The 27,987-nt window shown below is 42.9% G+C and overlaps 1 protein-coding gene across 1 annotated transcript in view; it reads right to left on the reverse strand.

The window, feature by feature from the left end:
* LOC123759743 (G-protein coupled receptor GRL101) overlaps positions 1 to 27,987 on the reverse strand; it is a 785,517-nt gene that overhangs the window by 190,433 nt on the left and 567,097 nt on the right. The window contains exon 18 of the mRNA XM_069319377.1: positions 11,194 to 11,337. Coding sequence (XP_069175478.1) covers positions 11,194 to 11,337 — 144 coding nt within the window. The remainder of the gene's footprint in view (positions 1 to 11,193; positions 11,338 to 27,987) is intronic.

Here is a 27,987-nt window from a genome sequence, read left to right on the forward strand (position 1 = left end):
TATCTTGTAACTCTATCATCATTACCTAACCTCAGAACTTTACATTTATCAGCATTAAACTGCATCTGCCAATCCTTCGACCATTTCAAAACCCTATCTAGATCAACTTGAAGTGATAGTGAGTCCTCCTCCGAATTAATTTCCCTACCGATTTTCGTATCATCGGCAAATTTGCAAATGTTGCTACTCAAACCTGAATCTAAATCATTTATATATATTATAAACAACAGAGGTCCCAGGACAGAGCCCTGAGGCACCCCACTAACAACATTTTCCCACTCTGACTTGACTCCATTTATACTAACTCTCTGTTTCCTTTGGTATAGCCATGAACTAATCCAGCTTAATATAGCACCCCCAATACCATGAGACTCTAACTTTTTAATCAGTCTTTCATGTGGCACTGTATCAAAACATAAGAACAAAGGCAACTGCAGAAGGCCTGTTGGCCCATACGAGGCAGCTCCTATTTATAACCACCCAATCCCACTCATATACATGTCCAACCCATGCTTGAAACAATCGAGGGACCCCACCTCCACAATGTTACGCGGCAATTGGTTCCACAAATCAACAACCCTGTTACTGAACCAGTATTTACCCAAGTCTTTCCTAAATCTAAACTTATCCAATTTATACCCATTGTTTCGTGTTCTGTCTTGTGTTGATACTTTTAATACCCTATTAATATCCCCTTTGTTATGTCCATTCACCCACTTGTAAACCTCTATCATGTCAACCCTAACTCTTCGCCTTTCCAGTGAATGCAACTTAAGCTTTGTTAATCTTTCTTCATATGAAAGATTTCTAATTTGGGGAATTAACTTAGTCATCCTACGCTGGACACGTTCAAGTGAATTTATATCCATTCTATAATATGGCGACCAAAACTGAACTGCATAATCTAAATGGGGCCTATCTAGAGCAAGATATAGCTTGAGAACCACACCAGGTGTCTTGTTACTAACGCTGCGATTAATAAATCCAAGTGTCTGATTTGCCTTATTACGAACATTTATGCATTGATCCTTTTGTTTTAAATTCTTGCTAATCATAACTCCTAGATCCCTTTCGCAATTCGACTTCGCAATCTCAACACCATCTAGCTCGTATCTTGTAACCCTATCATCATTACCTAGCCTCAGAACTTTACATTTATCAGCATTAAACTGCATCTGCCAATCCTTCGACCATTTCAAAACCCCATCTAGATCAACTTGAAGTGATAGTGAGTCCTCCTCCGAATTAATTTCCTTACCGATTTTCGTATCATCGGCAAATTTGCAAATGTTGCTACTCAAACCTGAATCTAAATCATTTATATATATTATAAACAACAGAGGTCCCAGGACAGAGCCCTGAAGCACCCCACTTACAACATTTTCCCACTCTGACTAGACTCCATTTATACTAACTCTCTGTTTCCTTTGGTATAGCTATGCCCTAATCCAGCTTAATATAGCACCCCCAATACCATGAGACTCTAACTTTTTAATCAGTCTTTCATGTGGCACTGTATCAAAAGCTTTGCTAAAGTCAAGGTACACAACATCGCAATCCTTACCACTATCAACTGCCTCAACAATGCTAGAATAAAAAGATAACAAATTTGTTAAACTAAAGTTGATCTAGATAGGGTTTTGAAATGGTCAAAGGATTGGCAGATGCAGTTTAATGCTGATAAATGTAAAGTTCTGAGGTTAGGTAATGATGATAGAGTTACAAGATACGAGCTAGATGGTGTTGAGATTGCAAAGTCGGATTGCGAAAGGGATCTGGGAGTTATGATTAGTAAGAATTTAAAACAAAAGGATCAATGCATGAATGTTCGTAATAAGGCAAATCAGACACTTGGATTTATTAATCGCAGCGTTAGTAACAAGACACCTGGTGTGGTTCTTAAGCTATATCTTGCTCTGGTTAGGCCCCATTTAGATTGTGCAGTTCAGTTTTGGTCGCTGTATTATAGAATGGATATAAATTCACTTGAACGTGTCCAACGTAGGATGACTAAGTTAATTCCCCAAATTAGAAATCTTTCATACGAAGAGAGATTAACAAAGCTTAAGTTGCATTCACTGGAAAGGCGAAGAGTTAGGGGTGACATGATAGAGGTTTACAAGTGGATGAATGGACATAAGAAGGGGAATATTAATAGGGTATTAAAAATATCTACACAAGACAGAACACGAAACAATGGGTATAAATTGGATAAGTTTAGATTTAGGAAAGACTTGGGTAAATACTGGTTCAGTAACAGGGTTGTTGATTTGTGGAACCAATTGCCGCGTAACGTGGTGGAGGTGGGGTCCCTCGATTGTTTCAAGCGCGGGTTGGACAAGTATATGAGTGGGATTGGGTGGTTATAGATAGGAGCTGCCTCGTATGGGCCAATAGGCCTTCTGCAGTTACCTTTGTTCTTATGTTCATGGTATTGGGGGTGCTATATTAATCTGGATTAGGGCATGGCTATACCAAAGGAAACAGAGAAGTAGTATAAATGGAGTCAAGTCAGAGTGGGAAAATGTTGTTAGTGGAGTACCTCAGGGCTCTGTCCTGGGACCTCTGTTGTTTATAATATATATAAATGATTTAGATTCAGGTTTGAGTAGCAACATTTGCAAATTTGCAGATGATACAAAAATTGGTAGGGAAATTAACACGGAAGAAGACTCACTATCACTTCAAGTTGATCTAAATAGGGTTTTGAAATGGTCAAAGATTGGCAGATGCAGTTTAATGCTGATAAATGTAAAGTTCTGAGGCTAGGTAATGATGATAGAGTTACAAGATACGATGGTGTTGAGATTGCGAAGTCGGATTGCAAAAGGGATCTGGGAGTTATGATTATTAAGAACTTAAAACAAAAGGATCAATGCCTGAATGTTCGTAATAAGTCAAATAGGACACTGGGATTTATTAATTGAAGCGTTAGTAACAAGACACCTGGTGTTGTTCTTCAGCTATATCTTGCTCTGGATAGGCCCCATTTAGATTATGCAGTTCAGTTTTAGTCGCCAAGCTATGGAATGGATATAAAGTCACTTGAACGTGTCCAGCGTAGGATGACTAAGTTAATTCCCCAAAATCGAAATCTTTCATTTGAACAAAGATTAACAAAGCTTAACTTGCATTCACAGGAAAGGCGAGGAGTTAGGGGTGACATGATAGACGTTTACAAGTGGATGAATGGACATAACAAAGGGGATATTAACAGGGTATTAAAAGTATCAACACAAGACAGAACACGAAACAATGAGTATAAATTGGATAAGTTTAGATTTAGGAAAGACTTGGGTAAATACTGGTTCTGTAACAGGGTTGTTGATTTGTGGAACCAATTACTGCGTAACATGGCGGAGGTGGGGTCCCTCGAGTGTTTTATGAGTGGAATTGGGGGGTTATAGATAGGAGCTGCCTCATATGGGCCAATAGGAATTCTGCAGTTACCTTGTTCTTATATTCCTGTTCTAAACTGACTTCCCCCATTCTTAATCCCTTTGTACCACGCTCTCTTTTTACGTATATGGTTCTTCAGATTATTTTCGGTCATTAGTCTTCGTTCTACTCATTTAGTTCCTTTGCTTTGTTTAGAGTATTTTTTAATAAGGTATATTTTGAATCCACATCGAAATCCCTTTTTACGTCACCTACCGCTGGGTTCACGTCTTGCTCCAAGACCGGCCCTTCCCCCAAGCCCAAGACTTTCCAATCTATTTGACCCCCAAAAAATTCTTAGACTATTAAAATCAGCTTTTTGAGAATCTGGCGCTTTAACAGAATTTTCTCCTACAGATCTATTCCATTCTATGCTAAATCTGATTTCTTTGTGATCACTGTTCCCTAGCTCAATCCCTATTTCGATGTCATTAATTTGTGTTTTCCTGTTAGTTAACACTAAATCTAAAATATTACTTTCCCATTATATCATAATATTAGGTGGTTTCATAACCACCCAACATTATGGATTGCGTAGTTATAAACAGGAGCTGCCTCGATTGGCCAATAGGCCCTCTGCAGTTACCTTTATTTTTTTTGTTCCTAACTCTGTCCTCAGGGTTCAACATGACTCCTTCACTAGCACCAGTTCACTCACTAAACCTTTCAACATTACTATGGAGACACAATAGGAACTCAAATTAACACCCTCTCACTGTGACTGTCTGTGCCTGAATGTGAATTGTCCAAGACAGGCCGAAACGACGACGTTCCCTAATTTTTAATGTGCAGTTCAGTTTTTGTTTGGTCATCACATTTTCAGTCATGTTATTGTGACTCATCATCTGCCAATTAATTGTCTTATTTTTTTCTCCACAAATTGGTCTTGTTTACTTAAAGTCGTGTATAAAATATATGCGATGCTTTAGGGAATTCATCTTCATCCTATCCAAATTGTCCTTCCAACACCCCAACCCCTATCCCATACCCGCAATATCCAAACAGCACCTCAGGTGAACAAGGGTGAATATATATATATATAAGAGAGAAAGGGGCCGTGGTAATCATTGATCAACCGCCAGGATGAAGGCGCTCCTGTGGCTGAGCCTAGTGGCTGATTGTGTGGCCGAACCTGAACCCATCGTCGCTCTTCCAACGCTTCTATTCCTTAACAACTTTACTGTTGAGCCTGTACTTGGCGGAGTCACAGAGTGGCCACCGAATGAAATTGACATTGCCCCCATGGCTGAGTTGGACACAGCCTCTGTAAACGAAGTAGATAACTAGAATCTATACTACAATATCTGTGTCACACATATCAATGAAGTTTGTGAACACGGGGATACACATCGACTTCAATGGAGTTTCAAGTCCCGGAAATGTGAAGTCAACTACAATCATCACTTTTTTGGGTGTGTCCGTCAGCTGAGGAAATCACAGGACCTCCCTACAAAGTTCTGATTTTCAGGGCTTCAATTTGCAGCCTGTAAGATCAGTTGTGAGCGTCGTGTTCCCAGATTTATATAGGCCAGACCTCATCAGCCCCCCTTTTGGAATCGTTAATAGCTTGCATCCCAGCTTATACCTCCAATCCCTTGGACTCACATTCGAACTTAGGGTGTTCCTTGAAGGTTGAGCATAACTACAATCCGTCGGTTTAACCGACTAAACCGTCGGTTTAAACGACAATTAATAAATCATTTTATTGTTGTTTTTCGACGTAATGATGAGTTTTGATGTCTGACCAATGTCTATTTTGTAACCCAGTAAGTTATCCATAATTTAGCAAGAGCTTTTCACTGGCTGAAATTATGTCGAGAAAATCCTTTACCAGTGCTGTAAAGATTGTAATTAAATAAATATATAGCGTGTTTAATCCTGTTTTATTACTCCGTGTAATGATCCTGATAGATTGGTAATATATTCTGTTTTTGTATGCATATATTAATCACTGGTCTTTGTATATGTTGCATATTATCAGCCCCACTTTAATCTCTGGAACGTTCGAGGTAAAAGTTCATATAATAATAATCAACGCAAACGTACATCATCTAAAACTATTTCAACACTCGTCTATTACAGGCCACTAAAGGTGTTTAGGAACATATGAATAAAGGTAACTGCAGTAGTCTATTGGCCCATACGAGGCAGCTCCTGTTTATAACTACCCAATCCCACTGATACATGTCCAACCCACGTTTGAAACAATCTAGTATCTCCACCTCCACCAAATTACCCGGTAATTGATTCCACAAATTAACAACCCTGTTACCGAACCAGTATTTACACCATGTTTTTTCTAAATATAAACTTATGTCGAGAAAATTTATACAAAAAGAATGGAATCGAATTTATACCCATTGTTTCGTGTTCTCTCCTGTGTTAATACTTTTTTAACCCAATTAATATCCCCTTTGTTATGCCCATTCATCCACTTGTAAACCTTTATCATGTCACCCCTAACTCTTCGCATTTCCAGAGAATGCAATTTAAGCTGTGTTAATATTTCTTCATGTGAGAGGTTTCTAATTTGGGGAAATTACTTTGTCATCCTTCGCTGGACACTTTCAAGTGAATTTATAGTCATTCTATAGTTCGGCGACTAAAATTGAACTGCACAATCTAAATAGGGCCTAACCAGAGCAAGGTAAACCTGAAAAACAACACCAGGTTTCTTGTTACTAATGATTCGATTAATAAATCCCAGTGTCCTGTTTGCCTTATTACAAACATTCATGCGTTGATCCTTTGGTTTTAAATTCTTCCTAATCATAACTCCCAGATCCCTTTCGCAATCTCAACACCATCTAGCTCAAACCTTGTAACTCTATCACCTAGCCTCAGAACTTTACATCAGCATTACACTGCATCTGCCAATCTTTTGACCATTTCAAAACCCTATTTAGATCCACTTAAAGTGATAGTGAGTCTTCTTCCATGTTGATTCCCTACCGATTTTTGTATCATCGGCAAATTTGCAGATGTTGCTACTCAAACCTGAATCTAAATCATTTATATATATTAATAACAACAACAGAGGACCCAGGACAGAGCCCTGAGGTACTCCACTAACAACATTTTCCCACTTTGACTTGACTCCATTTATACTAACTCTCTGTTTCCTTTGGTATAGCCATGCCCTAATCCAGCTTAATATAGCACCCCCAATACCATGAGCCTCTATCTGTTTAATCAGTCTTTCATGTGGCACTGTATCAAAAGCTTTGCTAAAGTCAAGGTACACGACATCACAATTCTTACCACTATCAACTGCCTCAACTATGCTAGAATAAAAAGATAACAAATGTTGATACTCATACCTGAATCTAAATCATTTATATATATTATAAACAACAGAGATCCCAGGACAGAGCCTAGAGGCACTCCACTTAAAACATTTTCCAACTGACTTAATCCCCATTTATTCTAACTGTTTCCTTGGGTATAGCCAAGCCCTAATCCAACTTAAGAACATAAGAACACAGGTAACTGCAGAAGGCCTATTGGCCCATACGAGGCAGCTCCTATTTATAACCACCCAATCCCACTCATATACAAACAGGATTCTGCAAAAAGAATTATATGCCCTGAAGGAGGCCATAAACTATACAATTGAGAATAATGTACATGATGTCATCATTCATACCAACTCTAAATCTTTGCTCCAGGCATTGTTATCCAGTCAGCACAGAGATAATATACAACTCCTCACAGAAATCCAACAAATAGGGAAAGAAGCCCATAAGCTCGGGCTGTCAGTCACCCAAAATTGGATACAAGTCACATTGGCATAGATGGTAATGAAAAGGCAGACTCACTAGCAAAAACTGCCACTGCTCTACCTGTTGTCCACGTTCATGTATCTCTTCACAGATTTTTTCTTCTTCTTCTTCTGATCTTCAAAAGTTTTTCACAGATTAAGGAGAAAATCAAGAAGAAAATACTCTCAACTATCGAAGGTAGCAACAGAGCCAAATTAGTGGATGGAAGATTTTAAAGCAAAAGGTAAAAAACTATGCAGATGAAATTAGATACTTTTTAGTTTTGTTTTTGAATGACACAAAAAATATCTGATTTTGGAGAGTATCTCAACTGTTTTAGAGACTTTCTTAGTTATGTATTGTATGTGGGTGCTGAAGTTGAGTCTCTTGTCTAGGAATAGGCCAAGAAACTTTCCATCATTTTTATTGCTAATGTTTACATTATCTATTTGAAGCTGAATTGCATTTGTAGATTTGCTTCCAAATAAGATGAAGTAGGTCTTTTTTATGTTAAGTGTTAGTCTATTGGTTGACATCCATAAGTGGACTTTTTTTTAGTTTATTATTAACGTCATTTAGTGTATGTGGGTTGGGGTTAGACTTGATGAGGGTAGTATCATCAGCAAACAAAATAGGTTTCAGAATGTTAGAGATATTAGACAGATCATTGATGTACATAAGAAATAGGAGAGGTCCCAAGATGCTGCCCTGTGGCACTCCAACGGTTATTGGTAGAGTGGGAGAGGTTATATTATTGAAGGTTACACATTGGTGTCTGTCACTAAGATAGGATTGGATATAGTCCAGTGCATGGCCTCGGATTCCATAATGATGGAGTTTACGTAGGAGGTAATAGTGATTAACAGTATCAAAGGCCTTTCTCAGGTCAATGAAGAGTCCAATCGAAAACTCATTTTTGTCAAGGGCTGAGTAAATTATATCAAGGAGACTAATAATTGCATCGTTGGTACTCTTTTGGGAGCGGAAGCCAAACTGACAGGAGCTAAGAAGGTCGAATTTTACGAGATAGGAGTAGAGCTGTTTGTAGATAATTTTTTCAAATATTTTTGATAGTATGGGTAGGTTTGATATTGGTCTATAATTGTTTATGTCTGACGGATTACCTCCTTTATGAACTGGCGTTACTCTTGCTATTTTAAGAATATCAGGGAAGGTATGACACTCAAGGGATTTGTTGAACAGCAGAGCTATAGGTGGCGCAAGGGCGTGGGAGGCGCTCTTGTATACAATGGATGGGATTTCACTGATGTTCAGAGCTTTGGTTTTTAGTGAGTGTATGATGGACACAACATCTGTCAGGCTGACTGGTGAAAGAAGAAGAGAGTTAGGATAGCTGCCTGAGAGATATGTGTTCATATGTGTCTGAGTCTGTGGGATTTTTCTGGCAAGGTTAGCACCAACCGATGAAAAGAAGCTATTAAATTCATTCGCCATTTCTAAATTAGTTGACGGTGAAAGGCCATTATTAGAGAGTGTTATCTGGTTGTGGGAGTGTTGTTTTGTTCCTAGGATATTAGAGATGGTATTCCATGTGCTTTTCATATTGCCATTTCCTTCTTTGAATCTAGTCTCATATGAAAGTTTGGCTTTTCTTATGATACTGGTAAGCACTGATGAGTACCTTTTAACTACTTCCTTTGTAACTAGGCCAATCCTAAATTTCTTTTCATATTCATGTTTTTTTGTTGATTGATTTGATTATGCCACTTGTGAGCCACAGATTATTTTTTCTTTTGTCAGTTACTTGTTTGGTAAGGAGGGGACAGTGAGTGTTGTAGAGGCTTAGAGTTTTGGAGAGAAAGAGGTTAGTTAATGAGTTTATATCATGTGTATTATTGAATTCAGATTCCCAGTTAATATTGTGAAGTGCATTAGAGAGATTGCCTAAAGCTGATTCACTGTGTAGCCTGAATGAGAGTTTCTTGCTCTCTGGTGGTATTGTGTTCATGTTTGCTATGAGGAAGGTAGGATAGTGGTCAGTTGTTCTGTCATAGATTACCCCAGATGTAAGAAGAGCTGTTATGCTTGGATCATAGGTGATCCAAGGTAGTGGCAGATGTTTGAGTGACTCGGGTAGGCTTGGTGATTGTGGGGATTAGCATACAGGAGTGGCTGCTGTTACGGAAATAGTCAGCTTAAGGGTTATTTTGAAGACCCAGGTCAATATTGAAATCACCTCCTAGAATGATGTGATTTTTGTTGAGATTTATGATAAGATTAAAACCTATGGGGGGGGGGGGGCGGGAGAGATTTTGAGAACCGCCCTGTTAAAACACTTTCGCACACCAGGCGCGGGACCTCCCCTCTACCCTAGGTGGGCTTGGGCGTTCTGCAGGAGCAAGAGGGAGAGCGCGGTAAATTCTGAAAAGTGTATAATCTTTTCAACTTTGTCAGCTCAATTCTTGTCCTAGGATATTCAATTTGGTATCAATATGTTCGCAATAGAATTCTCTACAGGCCTAAATGCATATAAACTCCAAAAGCCCGGCTTACCATCCGCAGCTAACAGAGAAAGTGAGAGAAAGTTACCCGGGAGTGATAAAATGTTTACACTCTTTTCAGTATTGTCAACTCAATTCTCGTCCTAGGTCTTTTATTTTGGTATCAATGTGTTCGCAATTGAATTCCCAACAGGCCTATATGCATATAATATAAAAAACAGCAGCGATCTCCACCCGCCGACATGATGAAAACAGGCCTTGGTTACAAGAAAGAGAGAGCTGCGCCACCCCAAGGCGCTTCTCACTATGAAAAGTGAATATACTTTTCAACTTTGTCATCTCAATTCTCATCCTAGGTTTTTCAATTTGGTATCAATGTGTTCGCAATAGAATTCTCTACAGGACTAAATGCATATAAAGCCCAAAAGCCCGGAGAGAAAGTGAGAAAGTGAGAGCGTGTTACCCGGAGCGAGCCCGAGCAATAAAATGTGTTCACTCTCTTCACTTTGGACATCTCAATTTTCGTCTTAAGTCTTTCATTTTGGTATCATTGTCTTCGCAATAGAATTCCCTACAGGAGTATGCAAGTATAAAGTCCAAAAGCCCGGCGTACCATCCACAACTAGCAGGGGAAAGTGACAGAGCGTTACCCCCGTGAGCGCTAATAAAGAGCAATAAAATGGGTATTCTGTTTTCAACTCTGTTACCTCAATTCTGGTCCTAGGACTTTAATTTTGGTATGAAATTCCCTACTAGAGTATATGCATATAATGTCCAAAACCGCAGCAAGACCTTCCCGAAAAAGACAGTACTGTTGCCGGAATTAGGACTCAATGCTGAGTCCTCGCCGGATTTGCCCCTATTTTGCGGAGGACTCAATGCTGAGTTATCGCTGGGCGAAAGTGTTAAATTAATTAAGACTATTAATGATCTGGGTCTCTGGATTGAGTCAGACCATTACAACATTTTGCGATGCAGTGCAAATCAACATTTGCATGTTGTAAGCGCCATACAACGTTTAAATGTTGATTTTGACGTTAAACATTTGTGGTTTCTCCCTCACAACCACTGGGAAAGCAGGCTGATTGTATTATATATATACACAGACACAGCACCGTACATGGTACAGTGTAACCCACATGGTGGCGGGTTAAAAGATACCTTCACTGCATTGAGACAACAGTACTGGCATTCTCAAGGTCGCCAGAATGTAAAGTCTATTCTCAAATCCTGTGTAGTTTGCCAGAGGAACGATGCTCGGCTGTGTCCTTATCCAAGACCACCACCACTTCCCAGGGAACGAGTGGTCCATCTTCGTCTTTTTGAGACCACTGGTGTAGACGTCACAGGAGCCACAATGCTAACAAGGAATAAGGATAAAATCCCTGTGAAGGCATACATTTGCCTGTTCACCTGTGCCACTACAAGACGAGTACACTTAGAAGTGACTCCTGATATGAGTACACACATACTCACTACTCAAAGAGTGTAGGTACTCACAGGGTGTGGAGGTTGTGGAGGCAGGTACTCACAGGGTGCGAAGGTTGTGGAGGCCGAGGAAGGCGCCCTCCGTTAGGGCAGTGATGTTGTTGTCGCTAAGAAGGAGAATACGGAGCCTCCACAGGTGCCTGAACGTCCCGTTCTTGAGGTGTTGGATATTGTTCCTTGACAGGTCGCTGTAGGAGAGAGGGAGAGACGTGGTTTAGTGGTGGAGAGTTGCAGGGGGCGTGGTTAATAGTGGAGAGGGGCAGGGGCGTGGTTCGCCATATAGAGAGGCGTAGTTAGTGGTGGAGAGGGGCATGGGCGTGGTTAGTGGTGAAGAGGGGCATGGGCGTGGTCAGTGATGGAGTGGGGCATGGGCTTCGTTAGTGATGGAGAGGGGCAGGAGCGTGGTTAGTGGTGGAGAAGGGCAGAGGCGTAGTCAGTGGAGTAGAAGTGTAGGGGCGTGGTTAGTGGTGGAGAGGGGGCAGGAGCGGGGTTAGTGGTGTAGAGGGGTAGGGGAGTGGTTAGTGGTGGAGAGGGGTAGGGGAGTGGTTAGTGGTGGAGAGGGGTAGGGGAGTGGTTAGTGGTGGAGAGAGACAATAGCGTGGTTAGTGGTGGAGAAGAGCAGGGGTTTGGTTAGTCATGGAGAGGGGCGTGGTTAGTGGTGGAAAGAGGCAGGAGTTTGGTTAGTGGTGGGGAGAGGCAGGGGCGTAGTTAGTGGTGGAGAGGGACAGGGGCGTGGATAGTTGTGAAGAGAGGCAGGGGCGTGGTTAGTAATGGAGAGGGGTTGGGGCGTGGTTAGTGGTGGAGAAGGGGTTTGGTTAGTCATTTTGGTAGCAGTACTCCATTCTAGAGAGCACAAGCGTTTTGAAAAGTATCATCATCGGTATAGCATCTCTAGTGTGAAAAGTTCTTGTTATCCAACCTGTCATTTTTCTTGCAGTTGTGACGGCTACTTTATTGTGTTCTTTGAAGGTAAGGTCTTCCGACATGAGTACACCCAGATCCTTTATTATTGCCTTTTCGTTCTATGCTATGATTTGCCTGAGTTTTGTACGTGGTTTCCGTTTTTATATTTTCATTTTTTCCATAGCGCATGAGCTGGAACTTATCTTCGTTAAACACCATATTATTTTCTGTAGACCATAGGAAGACCTGATCTACATCTGACTGGAGGTTCGCCGTGTCCTCTATGTTGCCTACTCTCATGAAGATCCTAGTGTCATCTGCAAGGATGATACAGTGCTATAGGTTGTGTTCTTGTCTATGTCCGATATGAGGATGAGAAAAAGTACTGGAGCAAGCACAGTACCCTGGGGGACTGAGCTCTTCACGGTTGATGGGCTGGATTTTATTTTGTTGATTATTACACATTGGGTTCTGTTAGTCAGGAAATTGTAGATCCATCTGCCTATATTTCCGGTAATTCCTTTTGAACGCATTTTATGTGCAATAACACCATGGTCACATTTATCAAAAGCTTTTGCGAAATCTGTGTAAATTACATCAGCGTTTTGTTTGTCTTCAATAGCATCTAATGCCATATCATAGTGGTCCAGCAACTGCGACAGGCAAGAGCGCCCTGTTCTGAAACCATGTTGTCCGGGGTTATGGAGTTGCTGTGATTCCATGTATTTTGTGATCTTACTTCTTAGCACTCTCTCAAATTTTTTTTATGATGTGCGATGTTAGTGCTATCGGTCTGTAATTTTTTGCCTTTTGCTTTTTGAGAGGGACAGGGTGCGTCGTTAGTGGTGGAGAGGGCAGGGTGCGTGGTTAGTAATGGAGAGGGGCATGGGCGTGGTTAGTGGTGGAAAGGGGCTGGAACGTGGTTTGTGGTGGCGTAGAGGCAGGGTTGTGGTTAGTGGGCATGAGAGGGGCATGGGCGTTGTTAACGGTGGAGAGGGACAGGGTCGTGGTTAGTGGTGGAAAGGGGCGGCGTGGTTAGTCACGGAGAGGGGCGTATTTAGTTATGGAGAGGGGCGTGGTAAGTCATGGAGTGAGGTGTGGTTAGTTATGGAGAGGCGCATGGTTAGTGGTGCAGAGGGCCAGGGGCGTGGGTATATATGGAGAGACCGGTGGTTAGTGGTAGAGAGGGCCGTGGTTAGTAGTGAAGAGGGGCGTAATCAGTGGTGGAGAGGGACGTGGATAGTGGTGGAGAGGGCCAGTGGCTTTTTAGTGGTGGTGAGAGGCAGGGACGTGGTTAGTGGTGGAGAGAGGCAGGGACGTAGTTAGTGGTGGAGACGGCCATGGGCGTGGTTAGTGGTGGTGAGAGGCATTGGCGTGGTTAGTGGTGAAGAAGGGGATAGCCGTCGTTAATGGTGGAGAGGGCCAGGGGCGTGGTTAATTATGGGGCGAGGCGTGGTTATTGGTGGCGAGGGGCGTGGTTATTGGCGGCGAGAGGCGTGGTTAGTAGTGGAGAGGGGCAGGGTCCTTGCCTTTGGTGGACAAAGGCAAGGACGTGGCTAGTAATGGAGAGGGGCAGGGGCTTGGTTAGTGGTGGAGAGGGGCAGGGACGTGGTTACTGGTGGAGAGGGGCACGGACGTTTTTATTGGTGGCGAGGGGCAATGAGGTGGTTAGTATTGGAGGGGGCAATGGTATGTTTAGTGGTGGAGAGGGGCAGGGCGTGGTTAGTTTTGGAGAGAGGCAAGGACTTGGTTAGTTTTGAAGAGGGGCAGGGGCATGGTTAGTAGGGGAGAGGCGCAGGAGCGAGGTGAGTATTGGAGACGGACAGGGGTGTGGGTAGTGGTGGAGAGAGGGGCAATGACGTGGTTAGTGAGAGAGAGGGGGTAGGGGCGTGGTTAGTATGGTAGAGGGGGTAGGGACGTGGTTAGTAGTGGAGAGGGACAAGAACGTGGCTAGTGAGAAAGAGGGGCAGGGGAGTGGTTAGTTGGTGATAGGGGCTGGGATGTGTTTAGTGGTGGAAATAGCCAGAGTCGTGGAAAGTGATGGAAAGGTGAAGGGGCATGGTTAATGGGAGAGAGGGCCGTGGTTCGATATGGAGACAGGCGTGGTTAGTGGTGGAGAGGGGCAGGGTGCGTGGTTAGTAGTGGAGAGAGGCAGGGGCGTTGTTAGTCATGGAGACTGGCGTGATTAGTGGTGGAGAGAGGCAGGGTCGTGGTTAGTGGTGGAGAGGGGCGTGGTTAGTTATGGAGAGGGGCGTGGTAAGTCATGAAGTGGGGCATGGTTAGTTATGGAGAGGGGCATGGTTAGTGGTGCAGAAAGCCAGGGGAGTGGTTATATACGAGTAGTGAAATATGAGACTACGATCATCCCAAACCTGAGGAGAACCTCAGTGGATCGAACTCGGTCACAGTCAAAAGTGGTGTGGGTGTCTGTAGAATGGGACGGGTTGCATCCGGGGGGACGTTGTGGGTCGCAGAGGGTAAAATGGGGACGTTGTGGGTCGTAGAGGGTAAAATGTATGGGTCGTTGTGTGTCATGTAGGTAAGAGGATAAGTATGTGGGCATGTGTACATCATTTCAAAGGTTTCTGTGGCTTCCCCGGATGTTTTGATGCGTGGCGTCCGGCCAGGCGTCACTTGAGAGAGTGTCATGTTGGGTAGGGGTTGGTATGCGGTCATGTAGGGAGAATGAGGGAGCAGGAGGGGGAAAGGGAGGTAACAGCTGGCAGTGGGTTTGTGTGTGAAAGTAGAGTCATTATGTTTTCTTAAAGAATGACAGTTTTATGTACCCTCCCTACTTCCAGAGCGCTAAGGATATGCGGGCCATAACTACCACATAGCTCTGAGGAGTGACACCACATGACCACAGGGGTTACCTCTTCAAAGGTTGAGGCCTAACTGTTGCGAATGTCATCATCAACCTCTTTTATAGTCAGTCACGCCCTCCCCCCCCCCCCCCTCCATCCACATAGCAGGACATACCACATACCAACACCACCACCACACTGCTGGGAGTGACAGCAATACCGCGTACCATACTCCTGACACAGCTCACACCGGCACATAGCAGCAGGCAGACCACATAACGCAATGTATGAGAACTATACTAGGAGCGATGGGGCTCCTCCATGTCGTGCCCTGACGCTTGAGCAGTCTGTGTTCGCATTAAGGAGGTAAGGTTATATGACGCAGCCTCCCCCCCCCTCACCCTCCCATGCAGGTGACAGTCATCATCAATCAATCAATTGACAATTCCACACACTTCCTCAGTCCACACCCCCACGCATAGCTTCCAGAGCTGTACATACTCAGCAGCATCACACGACCACATAAACATGAGGTTCTCACCACATACCAGCAGACCACATAGGAGCCGTGAACTGTACTAGGAGCGGTGTGTACAAATGAGGGTGAGAATTTAGCTGAACTGTTTTGTAAACAGGGTGTGTGAGATGGGCACCCCTCTCCCTCCCCTCCCTTACCTTCTAGAGTGGTACGGACCAGGACCACATACTGACACATAGACCTGAGAAGTGTATCCACACGGCACATCACTTAGTAAACTCAGTCAAAGTCAGTAGGTTAGCGTTTACTGAAAGAGGGAAACATTTTCTGGCGGGGAGCAAGCCTTCGGAGACGGCTCGCCTCTGTAAAGGTTGACATATGACTGAGGCTAAATGAGGCGACACCGCACACCTTAGCCGATCGCTCCCTCCCCTCACACTTGACACCCGCAAGTTATCAGCTTACACGCTTTTCTCGCTATACAGAATAATAAGTAAACAAATAGTTAGGAGAAGTAAACCCATTATATATAATTTTTATTCTTTTATTATTATTTAACATCAATCCCAGGAGCTTCGCAATTACACACATCTGGGGTAGTGGTTTGAGGCATAGTGAGATGGACGAGGTTTTGGGATGACCTTACCCTCACCCCCATCCACCCCCACTAAACCCCAATCCCCTCCCACCCCCTTTCCAAGCCCAAACCTTCAAGCATCACTTCACCCCTCCCAGACCGGGTGTTCTATGCAAAGCCTTTAGTAGTAGTAGTATTTTTCTTCATATGTAGAGTAGTGATCCAGTTCACAAACACACAGATGCTATCCCATTCCACCCATGCTCACCAGAGGACATACCACGCTGGAAGACAGAAGAGTTTGCGGAGACGTGATCACTACCTACAAACTCTAATATTTTTAGTTAACTGTGTGATCACAACATATACCTCACGAATCTTAGTCTTGATATTATTATTATTATTATTATTATTATTATTATTATTATTATTATTATTATTATTATTACTATTATTATTATTATTATTATATTTTAAAACCATCCCTCAGTAACTCAGTAAGTCAAACAGCAACAGTAACAGTGGACTCTAATATGTTATAGGAAAGACTGCTTCTCTCTCGAGTTGAGTCATTAGTGAAATACCCGGCTTCAATTTGGTAGGACATAGCATCTACAGTTTGGTCAGGCTGACCTTATGCCATTAGCACTATATGAAAGTTTAGTTAGTTTAGTTCAATTATTATTCACCCCATACCCATCTTGCGGGCGGAATTGGAAAGGGTTGCAGAGGCACATAATGGGCTCAGGGACTGAACCCCATAATTCATTTAGTTAATCAAGTTACAATCTTGATCAGCTAGTTACAAAATTCAATATAAGTCGGCCCATCGACAATGGGTTCGAGACCGACCACAAGTACAGTTTCTAAATTAAGCACTGTCAATTTCACTTTGCCTCAGATCTACAGGTTCTTGTTGAAGATTTAGTTTTAACAAAAAGTGAAATACGAGAACATGAACTAATAGGGTTGAGATAGGAGGAAAGGCTTTGCGGAAGATAAAAGAGCTGAGGAGACATGTTCGCTACCTACATTTCTTCACGTGAGTTCATTTTAATTTAAAGTTTTCCATCTTAAATTAAATACTACTATCATCATCCATGTATTGGGTGGCTCATAGTTTACAACTTAGTAAGTGTTTATTAAACGTGGAAATCACTTCAGGACCTTGGGTCCGGACTCGGACCGCAGGTCCGGTTTGGAGTGGAGACGGGTTCAACTAAAAATGGGCACACATGAAATGATTTCGACGTTCAGTAAACACTTACCGAGTGGTTAACTGAATGCCCGAGAGCCCAATACTGGGTTGATGATAGTAGTAATTAATTTAAGATTGAAAAACTTTAAATTGAACTAAATGACCACACATGTAGCGATTTCCGCGTTCAGTAAACACTTACTGAGTTGTAAACTGAATGCCTGAGCCAGGCCATACAAGGTTTATGATAGTAATATTTTATTATTTACGACGGAGAAGCTTTAAACTAAAAAATTAGGTCACATGAAGGGATATCTATGTTCAGTAAACACTTACTGAGTTGTAAACTGGATGGTTGAGCCACCCAATACATGGTTGATGACAGTAATATTTTAAGATTGGGAAACTTTAAACTAAATGACCACACATGTAGCGATTTTGCGTTCAGTAAACACTTACTGAGTTGTAAACTGAATGCCTGAGCTGGCCAATACAAGGTTTGTGATAGTAATATTTTATTTTTTTACGATGGAGAAACTTTAAACTAAAAATGAGGTCACATGGAGGGATATCTATGTTCAGTAAACAGTTACCGAGTTGTAAACTGAATGGTTGAGCCACCCAATACATGGTTGATGATAATAGTATTTTACGATGGAAAAACCTTATCCTAAACTAAAAATGAGCTCACATGAAGAGATTTTCACTTACTGAGTTGTTAACTGAATGCCTGAGCTATCCAATACATAGTTGGTGATAGTAGTATTAATTCAAGATGGAAAACTTTAAACTAAACTAAAATGAGCGCACCTGAAGTGATTCTCACGTTCATTAAACACTTACTAAGTTGTTAACTGAATGTCTGAGACATCCAATACATGGTTGATGATAGTAGTATTAATGACATTGATAATACGAGGTCTTGAACTAGATACTGACAGGGGGAACAACAAAGCTGTGATACTGAAAAGAAACGGAACGGAATTTGAAAGTTGATTAATATATGTAATGTGAAGCCAATCTGCTGGAAAACATTAAGCAAACTTTATTTGAAAAGAATATGAGAAGACTGAAAAGCAGGGCGCGGGGAAATGGGTAAAAATAAGAAGTAATGATCTTCATAAACATAACATAACATATCCCTGACCATAATTAATACAGTGTGAACTCTCTTAAAACTATGCTCACCGTGAAATTTCGTCACTAAGCATAACTTGTCACTCTGCGAAACAAATTATTGACTATAAGTGCGACAGTGAGAATAAAAATGACCAGTTATGTTTTGGAGTGATATTTTTGTCAAGAAATACTGTAAAGGATGATTATTGACTAAAGAGAATTTCGCGGACTGCTAATGTTTGATGTGTTGAACTGCTATTCATTGAACTGAACCATATTTGCTAGAAAAAAATTCCTGTGAAATAATGCGTGTTATATGTTTTGACTGTCTAGCTAATAGCGTATTGCCTGGCTAATACTGAAATGTCACATTTTGTCTGACTCACTTAGCACAAGTGAAGAGAAAACATTGAAAAACTTGCAAAGGTTAAAACTCTGAAATCATATCTGTTATGTTAAGTTTTGACTAGCTGATTAATAGCATACTACTACATTATTGTCTTTTTATGTTATGTTTACCTCGATAGCGTTGTAATGCTTGGAAATTGTATGTGCGGATCACGCTTCCTCTTACTGCACATAAATAATGGATGCTGTAAAGTATTTTTATGGAACATGACTCTTCTTATTCTTACCCCTTTTTAAAAACTAGATGCAATAACCAAGCTATGTTTGCCTTCTCTCTCTCTCTCTCAATATGGATGTGGGTTGGTGTGGGTTATTTGTGTAGACTTAGGAGATATGATCACCACATAAGTTTCTCAAAGAAAATGATAAGCTATATAAGAACCTTTTATTTAACACACACACAAAATACATCCGTGCAGTAGTGAGTTTCTCTTTGATAGCTGTGTGCATGTCAATGAAAAATTAAAAGTGCAAAGACGTTTCGGAGTGCTATTTTAGTCAAGAAATGACACAAAATTGTGTTTATTTACTAGTGACCGCCCCGTAGCATGTATGGTGTAGGATATTGCGGTCCTTAACCTAGTCAAGCGAAAGTTAGTCATGTGGTAGTGGTCCTCGCGCCTATTTGATTTGATAGAAGAAAAAAAAAAATGAAGACTAGTAGTCCCTGTTTTTTAAGATGAAAAACTTTTAACTATAAAAATGTTTGACTGAGTGACTGGCTGACTGCTTTTCTGGTCAGGTCTGCAGGTCTGCAAGAAAAAAAAAGTAATGTAGGTAGCGAACATGTCTCCTCAGCTCTTCTATCTTCCGAAAAGCCTTTCCTCCCATCTCAACCCTATTAGTTCATGCTCTCCTGTTTCACTTTTTGTTAAAACTAAATCTACACACGCGATATGAAATGTGAAAAAAATCTTACATTATGTTATGTTAACAGTGCTTGAATAAAATTATTAAGAGTGCTGAACATTCTGTGTCATTGTGTTGCTATTAAAGGTCTATGTTTTCGCTGGGGGTACTGTTGTGCACAGTCATCTCGCTGAGGCGGGTCGGTGTCGGAATTGTCAAAATGATGTACCTTGCATACATCAGATCTTTAGTGGTTTATGCGGCACCTCTGCTTGTTTTGATGACTGAAAGGACTTTGATGATACGAATAGTAATTGCTGACATTGAGCATATTCTCAAAACATAGTTTCTGCAAAAAAATAACATTAAATTAGATGCGCGCTGTGATTTGAAAACAGAAGATGGGAGATGTGTGGGTTGTTGTTTGGACCCTGGAAATATGATCACCACATATAAGTTTCTCAAAGAAAATGATAAGCTAGGTAAGGACCGATTATTTAACACACACACACACACACACACACACACACACACACACACACACACACACACACACACACACACACACACACACACACAAGACATCCGTGCAGTAGTGAGATTCCCTTTGATAGCTGTGCACGTGACAATGAAAAATTAGAAGTGCAAAGATGTTTTGGAGTGCTATTTTAATCAAGAATTATTTTAAGATTGGAAAACTTTAAACTAAGCTAAATAATCACACATGAAGTGATTTCCACGTTCAGTAAACACTTACTGAGTTGTAAACTGAATGCCTGAGCCACCCAATACAGGGTTGATGATAGTAATATTTTATTTAAGATGAAAAACGTTAAACTAAACTAAAAAATGAGCATGCATGAAGTGATTCCCATGTTCAGTAAACACTTACTAAGTTGTAAACTGAATGCCTGAGCCACCCAATACATGGATGATGATAGTAGTATTTAATTTAAGATGGAAAACTTTAAATTAAAATGAACTCACGTGAAGAAATGTAGGTAGCGAACATGTCTCCTCAGCTCTTTTATCTTCCGCAAAGCCTTTCCTCCTATCTCAACCCTATTAGTTCATGTTCTCGTGTTTCACTTTTTGTTAAAACTAAATCTTCAACAAGATCCTGTAGATCTAAGGCAAAGTGAAATTGACAGTGCTTAATTTAGAAACTGTACTTGTGGTCGGTCTCGAACCCATTGTCGATGGGCCAAAATATATTGAATTTTGTAATTAGCTGATCAAGATTGTAACTTGCTTAGCTAAATGAATTATGGGGTTCAGTCCCTGAGCCCATTATGTGCCACTGTAACCCTTTCCAATACTGCCCGCAAGATGGGTATGGGGTGCATAATAAATGAAATAAACTAATTAAACTGTCATACAGTGCTAATGACATAAGGTCAGCCTGACGAAACTGTAGATGCTATGTCCTACTAAATTGAATTTCACTAATGATTCAACTCGAGAGAGAAGCAGTCTATCCCATAACATATTAGAGTCTTCAGTCCACTGTTGCTGTTGCTGTTTGACTTACTGAGGGATGGTTTTAAAATATAATAATAATAATAATAATAATAATAATAATAATAATAATAATAATAATAATAATAATAATTATCAAGACTAAGATTCGTGAGGTATATGTTGTGATCACACAGTTAACAAAAAAAATATTAGAGTTTATAGGTAGTGATCACGTCTCCCCAAACTCTTCTGTCTTCCAGCGTGGTATGTCCTCTGGTGAGCATGGGTGGAATGGGATAGCATCTGTGTGTTTGTGAACTGGATCACTACTCTACATATGAAGAAAAATACTACTACTACTAAAGGCTTTGCATAGAACACCCGGTCTGGGAGGGGTGAAGTGATGCTTGAAGGTTTGGGCTTGGAAAGGGGGTGGGAGGGGATTGGGGTTTAGTGGGGGTGGATGGGGGTGAGGGTAAGGTCATCCCAAAACCTCGTCCATCTCACTATGCCTCAAACCACTACCCCAGATGTGTGTAATTGCGAAGCTCCTGGGATTGAAGTTAAATAATAATAAAAGATTAAAATTATATATAATGGGTTTACTTCTAACTATTTGTTTACTTATTATTCTGTATAGCGAGAAAAGCGTGTAAGCTGATAACTTGCGGGTGTCAAGTGTGAGGGGAGGGAGCGATCGGCTAAGGTGTGCGGTGTCGCCTCATTTAGCCTCAGTCATGTGTCAACCTTTACAGAGGCGAGCCGTCTCCGAAGGCTTGCTCCCCGCCAGAAAATGTTTCCCTCTTTCAGTAAACGCTAACCTACTGACTTTGACTGAGTTTACTAAGTGATGTGCCGTGTGGTGACACTTCTCAGGTCTATGTGTCAGTATGTGGTCCTGGTCCGTATCACTCTAGAAGGTAAGGGGGGGGGGGAGGGAGAGGGGTGCCCCATTCACACACCCTGTTTACAAAACAGTTCAGCTAAATTCTCACCCTCATTTGTACACACCGCTCCTAGTACAGTTCACGGCTCCTATGTGGTCTGCTGGTATGTGGTGAGAACCTCATGTTTATGTGGTCGTGTGATGCTGCTGAGTATGTACAGCTCTGGAAGCTACGTGTGGGGGTGTGGACTGAGGAAGTGTGTGGAATTGTCAATTGATTGATTGATGATGACTGTCACCTGCATGGGAGGGTGAGGGGGAGGCTGCGTCATATAACCTTACCTCCTTAATGCGAACACAGACCACTCAAGCGTCAGGGCACGACATGGAGGAGCCCCATCGCTCTTAGTACAGTTCTCATACATTGCGTTATGTGGTCTGCCTGCTGCTATGTGCCGGTGTGAGCTGTGTCAGGAGTATGGTACGCGGTATTGCTGTCACTCCCAGCAGTGTGGTGGTGGCGTTGGTATGTGGTATGTCCTGCTATGTGGATGGAGGGGGGGAGGGGAGGGCGTGACTGATTATGAAAGAGGTTGATGATGACATTCGCAACAGTTAGGCCTCAACCTTTGAAGAGGTAACCCCTGTGGTCATGTTGTGTCACTCCTCAGAGCTATGTGGTAGTTATGGCTCGCATATCCTTAGCGCTCTGGAAGCAGGGAGGGTACATAAAACTGTCATTCTTTAAGAAAACATAATGACTCTACTTTCACACATAAACCCACTGCCAGCTGTTACCTCCCTTTCTCCCTCCTGCTCCCTCATTCTCCCTACATGACCGCATACCAACCCCTACCCAACATGACACTCTCAAGTGATGCGTGGCCGGACGCCACGCATCAAAACATCCGGGGAAGCCACAGAAACCTTTGAGATGATGTACACATGCCCACATACTTATCCTCTTACCTACATGACACACAACGACCCATACATTTTACCCTCTACGACCCACAACGTCCCCATTTTACCCTCTGCGACCCACAACGTCCCCCCGGACGATACCCGTCCCATTCTACGGACTCCCACACCACTTTTGACTATGACTGAGTTCGATCCACTGAGGTTCTCCTCAGGTTTGGGACTGTCGTAGTCACATATTTCACTACTTATACGGAGAGACAGGTGGTTAGTGGTAGAGAGGGGCATGGTTAGTAGTGGAGAGGGGCGTAATCAGTGGTGGAGAGGGACGTAGTTAGTGGTGGAGAGGGCCAGGGGCGTGGTTAGTGGTGGAGAAAAACAGGGATGCGGTTAGTGGTGGAGAGGGGCGTGGTTAGTTGTGGAGAGGGGCAAGGGTGTGGTTAGTGGTGGAGAGTGGCTTAGCGTAGTTAGTGGTGGAGAGGGGCACTGGCGTGGTTATTGTTGAAGAGTGGCAGGGACGTTGATAGTGTTGGAGAGGGGCAAGGGCCTGGATAATGGTGTAGTAGGGCAGGGGCTTGGTTAGTGGTGGAGAGGAGCAGGTGGCGTGGTTAGTGTTAGAAAGGGGCAGGGTCGTGGATAGTGGTATAGTGGGGCACGGGCGTGATTAGTGGTGGAGAGGAGCAGGGGCGTGGTTATTGATGGAGAGGGGCAGGGGCGTGATTAGTGGTGGAGAGGAGCAGGGGCGTGGTTATTGATGGAGAGGGGCAGGGGCGTGTGTAGTAGAGGGAGGGGCATAGGAGTGGTTAGTGGTGAAGACGGGCAGTGGCGTGAACCCTGCAACACCCTAGTGGTCCAGTTGGTCGCCCCTAAGACTAGCTTCAATGGGTCCTGAACTAGATTGGTCATGGGAATATCTCTAATGCAAAATTAAGTACTGTTACGTTATCGACACCATCGTCGGAGTATGGAGTACCAATGTCAGCGCCATCTATGGGTCTGCACTCCAACTTCCCTAGTATTGGATATGTAGAAACACCATTTGTTGGTGGTGGCCTGGTATCGGTGGAAGGCTTCGGTTTCCTGCCCCAGTCAAAAGAGGTCAATGTGGATGACCTATGGTGGGTGGCATGTCATGATCAGCGCCATCTAGGTTGTGGCAACAAGCATAATATCAACTCCCGGTGAACGAGTATTTCCTCATGGTTTCCCCAGTGTATTGTCCTTCTAATTAATGACGTTTTATGTCCACATAGGTGACATATGGAGGCAATTGCGGTGAAAAAGGCAGTTTACCTTGGGCAGTCCATGAACCCTTAGCTTAGTCCTGCAAGAAGACCAAGTAGCCGCCGTCGATCCTAGCAGTGTGTGTGTTCGCTGCTAGTATATGCAATGTTGTTGAAGATCGGCGTACCCGGGATTGGCTAGCAAGGGTTATGGATGACAGTGATGTGCCTATTGTGAAGTGCTGCTAGCAAGTTGCTAGGTCCTTTTGCCAGGGGTTAGCTACCTCTGTATGAGTTACTTGGGGACCCCTTGAGGTTATCTTGAGATGATTTCGGGGCTTTAGTGTCCCCGCGGCCCGGCCCTCGACCAGGCCTCCACCCCCAGGAAGCAGCCCGTGACAGCTGACTAACACCCAGGTACCTATTTACTGCTAGGTAACAGGGGCATAGGGTGAAAGAAACTCTGCCCATTGTTTCTCGCCGGCGCCTGGGATCGAACCCAGGACCACAGGATCACAAGTCCAGCGTGCTGTCCGCTCGGCCGACCGGCTCCCCACCCCTGCCAGCGTGTTTCTGAAGCCCTCTGCCAGTGAGTAGCTGGAGAGGGAAGGTGGGGTGTAGGTACATTGTGATACTGTGTAGGTGGACTAGCCCATGTAGAAGGTGAACTCGCCAGTGTTTACCATTACGAGTGGACAAGGTACTAGGACTGTGGAATCACTGTAGTTGATGAAAACTGCTAAAGTATTTGTGTCCTGCGTGAAAGAGACGTTATTGTAAATAAGTTTAAATATACTTTCATATTAGTATATGTATTGGTGAAGGGAATTGTGTATCGCTTAACCCCCCCCCCCCTTATTTATTCATTGCACTACTTCTTGATACAGACATTTCTTGAAGCTTACTACCGACTTGGGGTCAGTTATAGAAAAGAGGTTATAACATCAAGAACACGGTTACTGGACCTAAGTGGCCTTAACAAGTACTTTGAGGAAACTCCTCTTTGGGTCCTCATTACATTTATAGATTAGTGATTAATACAGTTCGGTGTTGAAGACGCCAATGCACTTACGAGTGAACAATTCTGGATGACAACAAGGATAAACACACACAAAGATGCTTAATAATAAAACAGGATCTTTAACTTACATTATGGCCGGCCCTAAACTCTCTTTTATACGATCACACATTCAAGCAGCTTCTTAGGTGGTATAACAACTGGTCTCATGCTCGTTCGCAGTGACACATGGCGTGATACAGGATGGCAGACTTGGATTACATGACCATACTTGACACTGCCTGTTACTCGCAGGAGACGCTACAACGACTGCAAGTGGTTTGTTATGCAGACACAATTGCACGTATATAGCACAAACACTGCAGAACTGCCAATGGCACACGAGATGAGTGGGAGGGAAAATGGTGATATCACGTAGTACACTGAGGAGCTAAATCCGCGCGCTGTCCACTCAGCTACCAGACCCCCGTCCATGTGTACTCACCAATTTGTGCTTGCGGGGGTTGAGCTTTGGATCTTTGGTCCGGCCTCTCAACTGTCAATCAACTAGTGTACAGGTTCCTGGGCCTACTGGGCTCTATCATATATATCTACATATGAAACTGTGTATGGCGTCAGCCTTCACCACATCACGGCCTAATGCATTCCATCCGTTAACTACTCTGAAACTGAAAAAGTTCCTTCTAACGTCCTTGTGGCTCATGTGGGTACTCAGTTTCCACCTGTGTCCCCCTGTTCGCGTACCACCAGTGTTGAATAGTTTCTCCTTGCTTACCTGGTCGATTCCCCTGAGGATTTTGTAGGTTGTGATCATGTCTCCCCTTACTCCTTTGTCCTCCAGGGTCGTAAGGTGCATTTCCCACAGCCTTTCCTCGTAACTCATTCCTTTTAGTTCTGGGACTAGTCTAGTGACATACCCTTGGACGTTTTCCAGCTTCGTCTTGTGCTTGACAAGGTACAGGCTCCATGCTGGGGCCGCAAATTCCAGGATTGGTCTTACATATGTGGTGTACAAGATTCTGAATGATGCCTTACACAGGTTCCTGAATGCTGTTCTGATGTTAGCCAGCCTCGCATATGCCGCAGACGTTATTCTTTTTATGTGGGCTTCAGGAGACAGGTTTGGTGTGATATCAACTCCTAGATCCTTCTCTGTCCATTTCATTAAGTACTTCATCTCCTATTCTGTATCATGTGTCTGGCCTCCTGTTTCCACTGCCTAGTTTTATTACTTTGCATTTACTCGGGTTGAACTTCAACAGCTATTTGTTGGACCATTCATTTAGTCTGTCTAGGTCATCTTGTAGCCTCCTAATATCATCCTCTGTTTCAATCCTCTTCATAATTTTTGCATCATCAGCAAACATGGAGAGAAACGATTCTATACCCTCTGGGAGATCATTTAACTATATCAGAAACAGTATAGGTCCAAGGACTGACCCCTGCGGGACTCCACTTGTAACGTCTCGCCAATCTGAGACCTCACCCCTCACACTGACTCGTTGTCTCCTGTTGCTTAGGTACTCCTTTATCCAATGGAGTACCTTCCCTTTCACACTGGCCTGCATCTCCAGCTGTTTCACTAGCCTCTTGTGTGCCACTGTATCAAAGGCTTTCTGACAATCCAAAAATATGCAGTCTGCCCACCCTTCTCTTTCTTGCCAGATTTTTGTTGCCTGGTCGTAGAATTCAATTAACCCTGTGAGGCAGGACCTGCCATCCCTGAACCCATGTTGATGCTGTGTTACAAAGTTCTTTCGCTCCAGATGTTCCACTAGCTTTCTTCGCACAATCTTCTCCATCAGCTTGCATGGTATGCAGGTAAGGGACACTGGCCTGTAGTTCAGTGCCTCCTGTCTATCCCCTTTCTTGTTTATCGGGATGTGTGCATGTGTATAATTACCTAGTTGTGCTTGTGGGGGTTGAGCTCTAACTCTTTGGTCCCGCCTCTCAACTGTCAATCAACTGCTGTACAGGTTCCTGAGCCTACTGGGCTCTATCATATCTACACTTGAAGCTGTGCATGGAGTCAGCCTCCACCACATCACTTCCTAATGCATTCCATTTGTCTACTACTCTGACACTGAAAAAATTCTTTCTAATGTCGCTATGGCTCATTCGGGCACTCAGTTTCCACCTGTGTCCCCCTAGTGTGTGTGCTCCTGGTGTTAGTCTGTCTTTATCTACTCTATCAATTCCACTGAGAATCATGTATGTGGTGATCATGTCCCCCCTAACTCTTTTGTATCCCAGTGATTTTAAGTTTAATTCCCGTAGTCTCTCTTCGTAGCTCATACCCCTCAGTTCGAATACTAGTCTGGTGGATCACCCTACATTAGCCTGACCTTTGAACCTTTTCCAGCTTAGTCTTAAGCTTGACTAGATATGGACTCCATGCTGGAGCCGCATACTCCAGGATTGGTCTGACATATGTGGTATACAAATTTTTAAATGATTCCTTACACAAGTTTATAAAGGCCGTTCTTATGTTGGTCAACCAGGCATTTACTTCTGATGTTATCCTCTTGATATGGGCTGCAGGGGGGACAGGTCCAGCGTGATATCAACCGCCAGGTCTTTCTCTCTCTTTGACTCTTGAAGTATTTCATTTCCCATATGACACCTTGTATCTGGTCTCCTGCTCCCTACACCTATCTTCATTACATTACATTTGCTCGGGTTAAACTCTAACAACCACTTGTTCGACCATTCCTACAGCTTGACCATGTCTTCTTGAAGCCTCAAACTTTCCTCCTCTATCTTAATCCTTCTCATAATGCAGGCGATGAGTTACAATAACGTGGCTAAAGTATGTTGACCAGACCACACACTAGAATGTGTGTGGTCTGGTCAACACCTTACTACTACACCTTACTTTGCTCCTCATCTCTTTTGTGCCTATTTATTGCCTGTCTTTACTTCCTCATCACAATCGACTTGAGAATGGTCCAGGACGGACCGAAACGTCGTCGTCCCTTCACATTTTAGTGTGT

This window comes from Procambarus clarkii, chromosome 8, assembly GCF_040958095.1.
Source record: "Procambarus clarkii isolate CNS0578487 chromosome 8, FALCON_Pclarkii_2.0, whole genome shotgun sequence".
NCBI lineage: Eukaryota > Metazoa > Arthropoda > Malacostraca > Decapoda > Cambaridae > Procambarus > Procambarus clarkii.